The sequence below is a fragment of the Culex quinquefasciatus genome, chromosome 1 (genome assembly GCF_015732765.1).
Source record: "Culex quinquefasciatus strain JHB chromosome 1, VPISU_Cqui_1.0_pri_paternal, whole genome shotgun sequence".
Taxonomy (NCBI): Eukaryota; Metazoa; Arthropoda; class Insecta; order Diptera; family Culicidae; genus Culex; species Culex quinquefasciatus.
In genome coordinates this window covers 116,322,548-116,337,171 of record NC_051861.1, presented here as the reverse complement: position 1 = coordinate 116,337,171, position 14,624 = coordinate 116,322,548, and the positions used below count along the sequence as shown (strand labels likewise).

Genomic DNA, 14,624 nt, shown 5'->3' with positions numbered 1-14,624 from the left:
CACTAGCACACCATTTGTTTTGCTGGCTGGTACAAAATTTAACCTCACTTTTTTCGTGTACGTACACTCAATAGAGCTTTATGACGTTTCGCGTACGCACACTAGCGCACCATTTGATTTTGCTGGCCGGACAAAATTTAACATCACTTTTTTTCGTGTACGTACACGCAGTACATGCGCACTTAAATAACTCTATACATGCGCACGTAGATAACTCTATGATCGAGCTTGAGCTGTCACATCAAAAACGTGTAATCTGAGTTATGCAATTGAACTCAGAATGAGTAGAAAATCCAAACTGTGTAATTTTTGGTTAGTGTGTCTACTGGCAACACGGTTCTTGTTTTGATTTTGTTACACTCAAAATCCAAACTACTAATTTCAAATTATGTTGTAGTTCAGTACCATCCCATCCCAAAACAACGTTGCCGGCCGCCAAACCGAACCGAACGAACCTGTGCTGAATCGCGGTCACCGTCCCCAAATCAATCACAATGAACCGCTTCCGCGCGTCCTTCCCGGTGGTCAACCGGGAGCTGCTCAACTGGTTCCCGGGCCACATGGGCAAGGGCATCAAGCAGATGCAGCAAAAGCTCAAACAGGTCGACTGCGTGATCGAGGTGCACGACGCCCGGATACCGCTGTCCGGGCGCAACTCCGAGTTCCGGTACACAATCAGCGGCGTCAAGCCGCACGTGCTGGTGCTGAACAAAAAGGACACGATCGAGCGGAGGTCACAGCGGGCGATTTTGGACCGGTTGCAGGGGGAAGATTCGGAGGCGCGGCACGTTCTGTTCACGAACTGTAAGGACCAGAGCTGTGACGGGATTCGGAAGGTGATGCCGCTGGCGCAAGATTTGATACTGGGGTCGAATCGGTTTAATCGGGCTGATCAGAAGGAGTACTGCATCATGATTATTGGTGTGCCGAATGTTGGGAAGTCATCGCTTATTAATGTGCTCCGGAATCGTCACTTGAATAGGAAGGGCGCGTCGCAGGTTGGCGCCGTGGCTGGGATTACGCGCAGTGTGCTGCACAAGATTAAGATCTGCGAAGATCCGCTGGTTTATCTGTTGGACACGCCGGGCATTTTGAAGCCGAACATCGCGGATACTGAGACGGGACTTCGGTTGGCGTTGGTGTCCTGTCTGCAGGACCACCTGGTCGGGGAGGAACTGATTGCGGACTATCTGCTGTATTTGCTGAACAAACGGAACAACTTCCGGTACGTGGAGATGATGGGACTGCAGGAGCCAACGGACTCGATAGCGGAAGTGCTGGTTTCGGGCGCGCAACATCTCAATCGAACGCTCAAGGTGCGAAACTTTGACGGCAGTATCGTCGTTCGACCGGACGTGACGCTGGCCGCGAGGCACATGATCAAGTCCTTCCGGACGGGGGCTTTCGGCAAGATCTTAATCGATAGCGACAAAATAGAGTGATCGTGTTGGTATAATTCTAGTCCTTAGCAAAAAGTGGGTAAAATAGAATCTTAAAAAAATCTAAAATATACCTTTCTTCAATCCTCCATCATGGCTTCCAGCGTTCCGCTGGGAATCTCCGTGCCGGAAATGGTCTCCATCCCACCCCCACCTACCCCATCAACCTCAACGCCCCCCTCCCCATCATTCCCGCTCGCCACATCCACCCGTTCCTCCTCGTAAGCGGCAAACTTGGCCCGTTCCTTCGCCTTCTCCACGACCTTACTCTTGGCCTCGTAGTACGCAATCACCGTCGCCGGATCGCGCTCGTTAACCGTCGCCGCCGCCAAAATGTCCATCTCGTCCGTGCCACTCCACTGAACGAGAAACATCAACTCCCCGCCGCAATCCGTCGCCCCGACAATCCGCGCCAGTGCCAAACCCCGCTCGTACCCCCGCGGCTTCGTAATCTCCTCCAGCTTCTTCTTGCCGGCCTTCTTCTTCGCCTCCTTGAACTCCTTCATCCGGCGCGCCTCCTCGTACTTGGCAATCAGCTCCGGGCAGTCCAGGTTCTCGTCCGGTTCCCAGGTGTTGTCCGCCTCCGAGTAGCCCTTCCACTTGAGGTAGTACTCGATCTTGCCGGCCGACGTGATGCGCCGGTCGAGCACCTTCTCCACCACGTACGGCGCCTCGTTGCTGTCGTCCTCGTTCTGGGTGGCTGGATAGAGTTTGAATTAATTAAGTTTTTCATTAAAAAATTGAGAAAAACTCACTTTTCATTCTAGAATGCGAATGCTGTTTTGCAAAAAAAAGTTTCAGTGCGGCTTGTAAACAAACTTCTGTTTTGTTTTTGTGCGCAAGCGAATTTTGACAGCAGTGATGCCGACTCACATAAAAAGTACAGAACATCGCGCTAATTCGAAACCCACACGCACGTTCAAAATCACTCAGTTTTCGTCAAAACCGAACCTACTCAGAAATGAGTAAAGGGGGTGTTGCGACGAGAATCAAAGATCTGCATGTCCCCAGTGAATTTAATTCGAATTCTGAAACGTAATCTCGAACGTAATCTAATTAGATTCCGTTTCAGAATTTGAATTGATCTGATTGATGGGACATTTTGAATAACTCTGTTCATTGCCAACTGCTGAAGATGAAGAAAGATTAACATCAAAAAGTACTCAAAAAGAAGATAATCAGTTGCCCCAATTTTTTCGCAATTCGCAATTTTCAGTGTAAGAACGGGCCTTGACCGATCTTATGCACCAGGTTCCCGACGAACACGCACTGCCCTTACACCTACATCTCACCCTTGCTCTGAGTCAGTACGAGCAGCACGCTAGAACACGCTTTGAGTGTTCGTGCCAGGCATGCACACCTTCTTTTCCGGTTACGCATTTTAACTCGGCCGGGGGTGGTACATTAAGTAGGGTTTGATGTAAGTATAAGCGCCTAACCATTTATAGTGTGCCTATCAACTTTCATTAAAGCAAAAACTGTTATATTTTTAGTTTGAATTCAAAAACTAATTGTTATTTTACTGTGTATTGTTTTCTCCTGAAATATTCCCTAATGTTGAGTCGTGTTTATCTGTTGCTATTTCTTTTGTCGCGGTGATTTGTTACAATATTTTTACAATGTTGTGTGTGACTTTGATCATTCAATCACACAAAAAAATATTATGGTAATGACAAAAGTAACTTACAATTAAATTGAAAAGTGGTTAAAATTTGCTACATTAAAAGTTTTTTTCTTGTTTTGAGAATGAAAACTTTTACTGCTACAGTTTTTGAAAATCTCCTTGCTAACTGATTTAAAAGTTTTAACTTTTAATTCGACTGTATAATTTCTTTCATTTTGTCGTTCTCGTGAAACCGTGTACGTCTAAGTCCAAAATGTAAACAAACGTTTAGGTGATTCCGGTGGTTAGTGAGTGGTGGTCCACGACGTCAATCAAAACAGAAAGCGTCCGCAGCCAGGACTTGAACGCGGATACCTTCGAAGGAGGATGGTGCGGAACAAGGATGAGGGATTAGGGGAAAGTTGGTTTTCCAAAGGATAAGGCCAGCTTCTTGCCGGATCTGCAGCTGTTTCACGACCGAAATGGGTAAGAAGGAAGCTTGGGTGTTTTATGGCGTTTGTGTTTGATGTTGTTTGTTTTTGTAGGACGCCGTGTATGCGGATGTGAATTTGCACCGGTTGTATTCGGTGGTGGTGGCCCGGGGTGGGTAGACGAGACTGATGTTGGAGCAGATTTTCATCCGCTTTCTGAACAAGTACGACAAAGCACTAGCGTGCCCAGGGTGGGGCAACATGAGGCAGTTGCCCCACCATCCTCGAAAATTTGTTCTAAAATTGGGCAGGGGGTGTCCATAAACGACGAAATTTTCAAAACTCTAATATTTTTGCCCCACCTTCCTTGAGGACCTGGGCACGCTAGTGCGACAAAGTAAATTTTATCGGTGAGGAGAAGGATCCGACGGAAGAGGGAAACGACGAGAAGCGATCGGAGGTGGTCAGCGCGAATGTTGCACTCGGTGCCGGCGGTTTGCGACCACCAGCAGCATTATGTGCCGGAAGTGATGACGGGACACTGTGGGATGTCCTGAGGGTCCGCAGTCCATTTCTCGCTGCGGGACATGTTTGACGAGTATTACCGAGTAAAGCCGCAGGTCCTGAAGCTGTCGTACTCGGATTACTTCTAGAGGTTGGAGCGATATCCGACGAACCTGATCAAGAACATCTATCTGGAATACCGAAGAATTCACCGGTGAGTATTAAGAATGTGTTCAGTGTCTAGCCAATTTAATTTACTTTCAAATTCTTTCAGCAACTCCCGCCCGCAAACGCTCAACTCGCGACTGCGCGGCTTCAGACGGATGAACTGGCAACATCTGTGTCATTCTCGAAGGATGACCAAGTGATCTGGAACTATCGTCGACTTCCTTTCCCGAATCAACACCCAATGGCCAACTCCTCCAAGCCTGTCCTGATGATGGCTGGCAACGAGACCACCCTGTTCTCTACATCGTTGTCGCGCTCCAAAATGAAGTCCGCGATTTTAAGCAGCATAAGCAGCAGTTTTAGTATTAAAATAAAAATAGAAATAAAATCCATCACATTTTTCGAAAATCATCACTGTAATGTTAAATGTTATTTTTTGTTGCCATAAAAAGTTTTTTCTTATAATCAAAGTAAAAAACTTTTACCGATACAACGATTTTGCTCCAGAAATGCATGGTAGTATCAAAAACTTTCCAACTTTTAAATTAAAAAGTTTGAACTTTCTACGAATATTCACCAACGCGAACTTTTAATCCAACGAACGATCTTTTTAAATTTACAGTATTTTTTCTTTGTGTGTGCAGTCTGCAAATTTACATCGGCGGCAAGGAGTCTCAGAAAATCGATCGCGTTTTTTACGCGCTGAAGACATTCCGAGAACTTGTAGGATCGATCGACGGAGGATCAAGACGGAAGACGAGGATTTTGCACGTTGAGGCCAGAATGAACAAGTCGGCCATCCAGGCAGAGGACCAGTCAGTAGAGTGTATTTAATATTATTCATATTTATTGTACGATCAGTTCCTAACTGGACTCGGTCAGTGGAAACGACCGTCGGCTCAACGACCGACGAAATAGGCGGCGAGATAGGATGCGGGCATAAAAATGTCAAAACACTTCGTCTCACCATCCAGCTGCAGCTTTGTTGACAAACAAACGGAGCACGCGGTCGCATGATGGCGGCATCGAGCCAGAATAAGGGGTGATCGCAAGGGTGATCGTGTGGTTAAAAATAAAACTTTTTTTAAGAAAAATAAAAATTTTCCGTCTGAATAAAAAAATTTCCGAAAATTTTCAAACAATTATTCCTGTCGGAGAAGTGATTTAAAATCACAATTATAATCCATAATTTTTCTATGAATTGAACTTTTTCACACCGATTGAGAACCCCTAGGTCTATCCACGACCGTTTTCAATGACCGTGAGAAGATGCCAGAAAATCCAGCTACTAGCTAAATCCACAATAATGAAAATAAATCAGACTGAGTCTAGGTTGAGTGTATAGTAAATATTTAAGTTTTAAAGAAATGAGTGCAAGAAGTCTGATTTGACTGAAAATAACTCGAAAATAAGTAATTTGAAGCAAGCGTGTAAAATTTGTTCAAAACAAAACGCCTTGACGTTTTGCTGGCGTGTTGATGTCACTTATTTCTGCCATAAAAAGGCATTTTCTGTGATTAAAATTGTGTTTCAACAAAATCGGTCCTGCCTTCCGCAATCTTTTTTTTTTCAAAATCTTCCCTTGTGAAATGTTTTAAAATATTTATCTACCATCGTCCTCCTTCGCAAGCACCGCACAATGTCCCAGGAAAGCGCGATCGTGTTCACCATCTTTTACGCGCTGCTCTGCTTCTGCATCGTGTACCCCTCGACGGAGTTTGTGTCCGCCGGGCTGACCGTGGACCATGTCTTCTCGTCGACGCTGGGCTCCGAATCGATGCAGTTCGTGCAGCACCACATCCGGCGGACGAGTTTGAACCTGATGGTGCACTCGCTGCTGCCCGTCATGTACATCCGCGTTTACTTTATGCAGTTTGGGACCGCGCTGAATTCCGCCGTTTTGGGGATGCGCCGTTTTTCTCTAAACTGCCACCAGCGCCACTGACCCTAGTGGTGAATAGCGGAACTAACGGATATAGAATTTCCATCCAAGTGGAAGGAAATAAATGAACAATTTGTGCAATTTCGATCCCTTGAGTTAAATATAGTATAGTATCTTTTACGTTGTAATAGAAAAAAAATATCTATCGTTATTATTTGAGCAGCAATAAATTAAAAGAAAATCTTATATAAAAAAAAACTATCTATCCCAGTCGGTTCTTTTTAAAACGACCCATGCGACAATGTAAACGCTCAAATCTGATTTAAACGTCAATCCATCGAAGCAAAATGATAAAATTAAGTTTGACCGGAAGATTTGAAAACAAATAACCTACCTGCGTTCAAGAAATGTAACTATTTTACCATATTTTGGCAAAGTTGCCAATTTTTGGCCACACAGAATCTTGCTCAAATTTCGCATGGAGTTAGTACACATACTAACCAACATCAGAAAAATATTTTCGAGTGGGCGAATTGTAAACAAAGTACCCGCCGTTTGACAAATATTGCTATTTTACCATATTTTGGCAAAGTTGCCAACTTTGACGATTTTTCAGAATTTTTGGCCACACAGAATTTTGCTCAAATTTCGCATGGAGTTAGTACACATACTAACCAACATCAGAAAAATATTTTCGAGTGGGCGAATTGTAAACAAAGTACCCGCCGTTTGACAAATATTACTATTTTCCCATATTTTGGCAAAGTTGCCAACTTTGACGATTTTTCAGAATTTTTGGCCACACAGAATGTTGCTCAAATTTCGCATGGAGTTAGTACACATACTAACCAACATCAGAAAAATATTTTCGAGTGGGCGAATTGTAAACAAAGTACCCGGCGTTTGACAAATATTACTATTTTCCCATATTTTGGCAAAGTTGCCAACTTTGACGATTTTTCAGAATTTTTGGCCACACAGAATCTTGCTCAAATTTCGCATGGGGTTAGTACACATACTAACCAACATCAGAAAAATATTTTCGAGTGGGCGAATTGTAAACAAAGTACCCGCCGTTTGACAAATATTACTATTTTCCCATATTTTGGCAAAGTTGCCAACTTTGACGATTTTTCAGAATTTTGGCCACACAGAATCTTGCTCAAATTTCGCATGGAGTCAGTACACATACTAACCAACATCAGAAAAATATTTTCGAGTGGGCGAATTGTAAACAAAGTACCCGGCTTTTGACAAATATTACTATTTTCCCATATTTTGGCAAAGTTGCCAACTTTGACGATTTTTCAGAATTTTTGGCCACACAGAATGTTGCTCAAATTTCGCATGGAGTTAGTACACATACTAACCAACATCAGAAAAATATTTTCGAGTGGGCGAATTGTAAACAAATACCCGCCGTTTGACAAATATTACGATTTTCCCATATTTTGGCGAAATTGCCAACTTTGACGATTTTTCAGAATTTTCGGCCACATAGAATCTTGCTCAAATTTCGCATGGGGTTAGTACACATACTAACCAACATCAGAAAAATATTTTCGAGTGGGCGAATTGTAAACAAAGTACCCGCCGTTTGACAAATATTACGATTTTCCCATATTTTGGCGAAATTGCCAACTTTGACGATTTTTCAGAATTTTTGGCCACATAGAATCTTGCTCAAATTTCGCATGGGGTTAGTACACATACTAACCAACATCAGAAAAATATTTTCGAGTGGGCGAATTGTAAACAAAGTACCCGGCGTTTGACAAATATTACTATTTTCCCATATTTTGGCAAAGTTGCCAACTTTGACGATTTTTCAGAATTTTTGGCCACACAGAATCTTGTTCAAATTTTGCATGGAGTTAGTACACATACTAACCAACATCAGAAAAATATTTTCGAATGGGCGAATTGTAAACAAAGTACCCGCCGTTTGACAAATATTGCTATTTTCCCATATTTTGGTAAAGTTGCCAACTTTGACGATTTTTCAGAATTTTTGGCCACATAGAATCTTGCTCAAATTTCGCATGGGGTTAGTGCACATACTAACCAACATCAGAAAAATATTTTCGAGTGGGCGAATTGTAAACAAAGTACCCGCCGTTTGACAAATATTACGATTTTCCCATATTTTGGCGAAATTGCCAACTTTGACGATTTTTCAGAATTTTTGGCCACATAGAATCTTGTTCAAATTTTGCATGGAGTTAGTACACATACTAACCAACATCAGAAAAATATTTTCGAGTGGGCGAATTGTAAACAAAGTACCCGCCGTTTGACAAATATTACGATTTTCCCATATTTTGGCGAAATTGCCAACTTTGACGATTTTTCAGAATTTTTGGCCACACAGAATCTTGTTCAAATTTTGCATGGAGTTAGTACACATACTAACCAACATCAGAAAAATATTTTCGAATGGGCGAATTGTAAACAAAGTACCCGCCGTTTGACAAATATTGCTATTTTCCCATATTTTGGTAAAGTTGCCAACTTTGACGATTTTTCAGAATTTTTGGCCACACAGAATCTTGCTCAAATTTTGCATGGAGTTAGTACACATACTAACCAACATCAGAAAAATATTTTCGAGTGGGCGAATTGTAAACAAAGTACCCGCCGTTTGACAAATATTACGATTTTCCCATATTTTGGCGAAATTGCCAACTTTGACGATTTTTCAGAATTTTTGGCCACATAGAATCTTGCTCAAATTTCGCATGGGGTTAGTGCACATACTAACCAACATCAGAAAAATATTTTCGAGTGGGCGAATTGTAAACAAAGTACCCGCCGTTTGACAAATATTACGATTTTCCCATATTTTGGCGAAATTGCCAACTTTGACGATTTTTCAGAATTTTTGGCCACATAGAATCTTGCTCAAATTTCGCATGGGGTTAGTACACATACTAACCAACATCAGAAAAATATTTTCGAGTGGGCGAATTGTAAACAAAGTACCCGGCGTTTGACAAATATTACTATTTTCCCATATTTTGGCAAAGTTGCCAACTTTGACGATTTTTCAGAATTTTTGGCCACACAGAATCTTGCTCAAATTTTGCATGGAGTTAGTACACATACTAACCAACATCAGAAAAATATTTTCGAATGGGCGAATTGTAAACAAAGTACCCGCCGTTTGACAAATATTGCTATTTTCCCATATTTTGGTAAAGTTGCCAACTTTGACGATTTTTCAGAATTTTTGGCCACACAGAATCTTGCTCAAATTTTGCATGGAGTTTGTACACATACTCACCAACATCAGAAAAATATTTTCGAGTGGGCGAATTGTAAACAAATACCCGCCGTTTGACAAATATTGCTATTTTACCATATTTTGGCAAAGTTGCCAACTTTGACGATTTTTCAGAATTTTTGGCCACACAGAATCTTGCTCAAATTTCGCATGGAGTTTGTACACATACTAACCAACATCAGAAAAATATTTTCGAGTGGGCGAATTGTAAACAAATACCCGCCGTTTGACAAATATTACTATTTTACCATATTTTGGCAAAGTTGCCAACTTTGACGATTTTTCAGAATTTTGGCCACACAGAATCTTGCTCAAATTTCGCATGGAGTCAGTACACATACTAACCAACATCAGAAAAATATTTTCGAGTGGGCGAATTGTAAACAAATACCCGCCGTTTGACAAATATTGCTATTTTACCATATTTTGGCAAAGTTGCCAACTTTGACGATTTTTCAGAATTTTTGGCCACACAGAATCTTGCTCAAATTTCGCATGGGGTTAGTACACATACTAACCAACATCAGAAAAATATTTTCGAGTGGGCGAATTGTAAACAAAGTACCCGCCGTTTGACAAATATTACTATTTTCCCATATTTTGGCAAAGTTGCCAACTTTGACGATTTTTCAGAATTTTTGGCCACACAGAATCTTGCTCAAATTTCGCATGGAGTCAGTACACATACTAACCAACATCAGAAAAATATTTTCGAGTGGGCGAATTGTAAACAAAGTACCCGGCTTTTGACAAATATTACTATTTTCCCATATTTTGGCAAAGTTGCCAACTTTGACGATTTTTCAGAATTTTTGGCCACACAGAATCTTGCTCAAATTTCGCATGGAGTTTGTACACATACTAACCAACATCAGAAAAATATTTTCGAGTGGGCGAATTGTAAACAAATACCCGCCGTTTGACAAATATTACTATTTTACCATATTTTGGCAAAGTTGCCAACTTTGACGATTTTTCAGAATTTTTGGCCACACAGAATCTTGCTCAAATTTCGCATGGAGTCAGTACACATACTAACCAACATCAGAAAAATATTTTCGAGTGGGCGAATTGTAAACAAATACCCGCCGTTTGACAAATATTGCTATTTTACCATATTTTGGCAAAGTTGCCAACTTTGACGATTTTTCAGAATTTTTGGCCACACAGAATCTTGCTCAAATTTCGCATGGGGTTAGTACACATACTAACCAACATCAGAAAAATATTTTCGAGTGGGCGAATTGTAAACAAAGTACCCGCCGTTTGACAAATATTACGATTTTCCCATATTTTGGCGAAATTGCCAACTTTGACGATTTTTCAGAATTTTTGGCCACATAGAATCTTGCTCAAATTTCGCATGGGGTTAGTACACATACTAACCAACATCAGAAAAATATTTTCGAGTGGGCGAATTGTAAACAAAGTACCCGCCGTTTGACAAATATTGCTATTTTACCATATTTTGGCAAAGTTGCCAACTTTGACGATTTTTCAGAATTTTTGGCCACACAGAATCTTGCTCAAATTTCGCATGGAGTTTGTACACATACTAACCAACATCAGAAAAATATTTTCGAGTGGGCGAATTGTAAACAAAGTACCCGCCGTTTGACAAATATTGCTATTTTCCCATATTTTGGCAAAGTTGCCAACTTTGACGATTTTTCAGAATTTTTGGCCACACAGAATCTTGCTCAAATTTCGCATGGAGTTAGTACACATACTAACCAACATCAGAAAAATATTTTCGAGTGGGCGAATTGTAAACAAAGTACCCGCCGTTTGACAAATATTACTATTTTACCATATTTTGGCAAAGTTGCCAACTTTGACGATTTTTCAGAATTTTTGGCCACACAGAATCTTGCTCAAATTTCGCATGGAGTTAGTACACATACTAACCAACATCAGAAAAATATTTTCGAGTGGGCGAATTGTAAACAAAGTACCCGCCGTTTGACAAATATTGCTACTTTACCTCATTTTGGCAAAGTTGCCAAATTTGACGATTTTTAAGAATTTTTGGCCACACAGAATCTTGCTCAAATTTCGCATGGAGTTTGTACACATACTAACCAACATCAGAAAAATATTTTCGAGTGGGCGAATTGGCGCCGTTTGACAAATATTTCTATTTTACCATATTTTGCAACAACTGCATAGCAACGTATATCAGCCCAGCAAATTTTCTAAGTTGATTGTAGATGACGGCCGTTTTACTTTACTTAACTATTCTAAGCTAAGTGATTGTAGATAGGCCATTGTTACTGCGTGAAGTACTCGCTTGCTATTTGCTTCTAATGCTTGGTTTCTAGAAATGTTAAATGAGTTACGTAATAAACGAACGCTCACGCATGCCGTAGTAATGTTTCTACTCGCCACCAGGATGCGTCGCAACAACCGCAATGTCTGTAGGTTCGAAAACCAAATTTTGGATGTACAGATAATTGCATCTGCATCTAGTAGGCGTCGACGGATCTGTCAATGCGTTCCCGCTTAAAAAGTTACGCGGAAGTTTTTTTTTAAAGTGGCCTCAAAAGGCTTTCGCTCTCGAAGTGGCACCGTGCAAATTCCGCGAGGTTTTTGAGGTGCGGTTCCGCGCGTTCGGTGGTGGTGACGTTGTGGCGATTCCGCGTTGCGCGTTTTGGTGGTGGTTGCTATTCGCCAAGTCGGAAGCAGTTCACGAGGTCGGTCGGGAGTGGCGACGCGGGTTTTTGTGGTGGCAAAGTGGCCACCTTGGTGGCAATTCCGCGAGGACGGTCGGGAGTGGCTACGCGGGTATTTGTGGTGGTGGTGAAGTGGCCACTTTGGTAGCAATTCCGCGAGGTCGGTCGGGAGTTGCGACGCGGGTTTTTGTGGTGGTGGCGAAGTGGCCACTTCGGTTGCAATTCCGCGACTTCGGTCGGGAGTGGCGACGCGCGTTTTTGTGGTGGTGGCGAAGTGCAATTCCGCGAGGTCGGTCGGAAGTGACGACGCGCGTTTCGTTGCGGTGGCTATTGGCAAAATCGGAAGTAGTTCCGCAAGGTCGATCTGCGACGCAGGGCGATTTTTGTTGAAGAGGTTTTGTGGCTGGAGGACTTGTGTCTTGTTTCCGGAGGCATATCTGTAAGGTTTACTGTTGTTGGTGGCGGCTGCCAAGTTAAATAGAATTTAAAAAGAAAGCCTGTTAACACAAAAAAAATCTCCAATCTTATCACACTAAACAGATCCGATCCTTGCCCTGATAAAAAGTCGTAAAAAAAATTAATATTACTTTAACTACTATTACTATTTTTACATTGTTACTCGAGTTTGTTTTCTTTTATTTAGTAAATACCTATTTTGTTTGTTTTTTATTATTTAGTAAATACCTATTTTAAGACATGCCTTTCAATACTATTGATTTCACAACACAAATTACCTGTAACAAAATTTTAGAGGTACTTAACAAGTACCCTTTTATTGAATTACCACTCAGTTCTTCGGGAGAAATTTACCATGAACTATGTTCGGCCATTGGAATTGGTAAAAAGATCCGAAAGGAAAGGCATTTTGTAAAAAAATTAAACTATCACGTAGAAAAAATATTTTCCCAAAAAATCTCAGAGAATGGTGCATCATCGACTGCCCACGTGTCAGTGGAATTGATGGATCATGGAAATACTATTCCAACTTCAATTTTGGATAACTTTTCTCCATTAAATACACAATTTCAAGAAGAAAATTCTGATGATTGGCCAGTTGAGATGTTGGACACAGACACGCCTTTCGTATTTGATACAGGTGCCAACTCTAACAACATAATTGATAATGTGATCACTTATGAAGCATATATTGAACCAGAAAATTTTATTAAAATTCAAGATGTAGTAAACGTTATTGAAAGCGTCGAGATACAGCAAACAGGTGAGTCATATGTTGAGAAATTGTCAGAATGTTTGACACCAGCTTTGTTTGAACCGAAAGAACTTTCACAAATCGATATATCGAATTCTTCAAATGTTTCTGAGGAGAAAACGGAAAAATTCCGGCAAATTGAGCTATCCATGGCCCGTAATGAAAACAATCGCAATAAAAATAAAAATGTGGATAATAATCCAAATAACTCTTCAATGGATGTACAAAATAAAGCAAATAAAAAAAAGTGTCGATCGATACCAGGTCATAGAAATAACAGAACATTACCCATGAATCAGAATGATTTTTTTGATTCAGGACTAACAATAACAGTTACACGGGAAGTGTTTTCTAAATTTATTGATGAGGAAACTGGTCGGTTTATCACATATAAAAAAATTAAAGAGTTAAGATCACAATGTGATAGCATCGAAGATGCTAAAAAATTTATGAGTTATCATGACTATTTTAGAAAAAAACATCCCACATGTGTGTTATACTTTAAAGAAACAAGGGAAAAACTTGATTCAGATGGAATTTACAAAACAATTACAATTCTTGGTTATTGTTACCATGTTCCTTGCAAAAGATTTATTTTAATAGCTATATTTAATCAGAATGATAATTCTGACATTGTTTTCAAAGTTTATGAAGACATGCAAGAAATTGTACATCTTGATTGCATGGCCTCTCACGTCAAAGGGTTAGACCGTTTAGAAGCAGGTGAAGAGATGCTTGTTGAGACGCCGATGGGATTTAAACAAAATCAATTAATAGAAATTGAAAAAGATGCAGAGAAACATGAAATCACAAAAGATCTTAAATTGTACATGTCTGATGCCGCTGCTCAAAAATTATCAGCAGAAATGAGGATGTTTCTGAGAATGGATCCTGATGAACTGCAATCCCTTATTAAATTATCGTTAGGAGAAATGTCCATGGTAAGAAGTCTTTCTGTAAAACCTTTTTGTATAATTATTAACACTGACGAAATGTCAAGAGTAATTTTAGAGGCTAGCAAATCAAATCTTTTGACTGGTTTTCTCGATGCAACAGGTGGTACATTTCGAGATCCTAGAAAATCGTTAGGCATTAAGGAAACACTTTACATGTACAGCCTCGTAACTCGATTCCCTTGTCATCCTACGGATATTAAATTGACCACTTTTCCATTGTTTGAAGCATTTACCACTTCTCATACAACACAGAATATTGTTATGATGTTATTGACTGTGATTCACAGTTTACAAAGATTAACAAATCGAAAATTGTATACAATATTTTACCAAGTCATAAGTGATTTTTCAATGGCGGGTATTAATGCTCTAATTAGGGCGTTTAATTCAATGGACGTTATTACTTATTTAAAACATTGCTGGGAATTCATAGAAAAATTGATTAAAGACCCTACAACGACTGTTGATTTTGTTAT

The 14,624-nt window shown here is 40.5% G+C and overlaps 2 protein-coding genes across 2 annotated transcripts; one reads left to right on the top strand and one right to left on the bottom strand.

Moving 5' to 3' along the window:
• Window positions 1–415: 415 nt before the first annotated feature.
• On the top strand, window positions 416–1,499 carry LOC6051118 (mitochondrial GTPase 1). The gene has a single exon (XM_001867567.2). The coding sequence runs from the start codon at window positions 495–497 to the stop codon at window positions 1,440–1,442; it is 948 nt and encodes a 315-aa protein (XP_001867602.2). The 5' UTR covers window positions 416–494; the 3' UTR covers window positions 1,443–1,499.
• On the bottom strand, window positions 1,435–2,293 carry LOC6051117 (chromobox protein homolog 3). The gene is made up of 2 exons (XM_001867566.2): window positions 2,195–2,293; window positions 1,435–2,139 (listed from the first exon to the last, which is right to left on the bottom strand). Exons 1-2 carry the CDS (start codon window positions 2,199–2,201, stop codon window positions 1,520–1,522), a joined length of 627 nt encoding a protein of 208 aa, XP_001867601.2. The 5' UTR covers window positions 2,202–2,293; the 3' UTR covers window positions 1,435–1,519.
• Window positions 2,294–14,624: the final 12,331 nt, after the last annotated feature.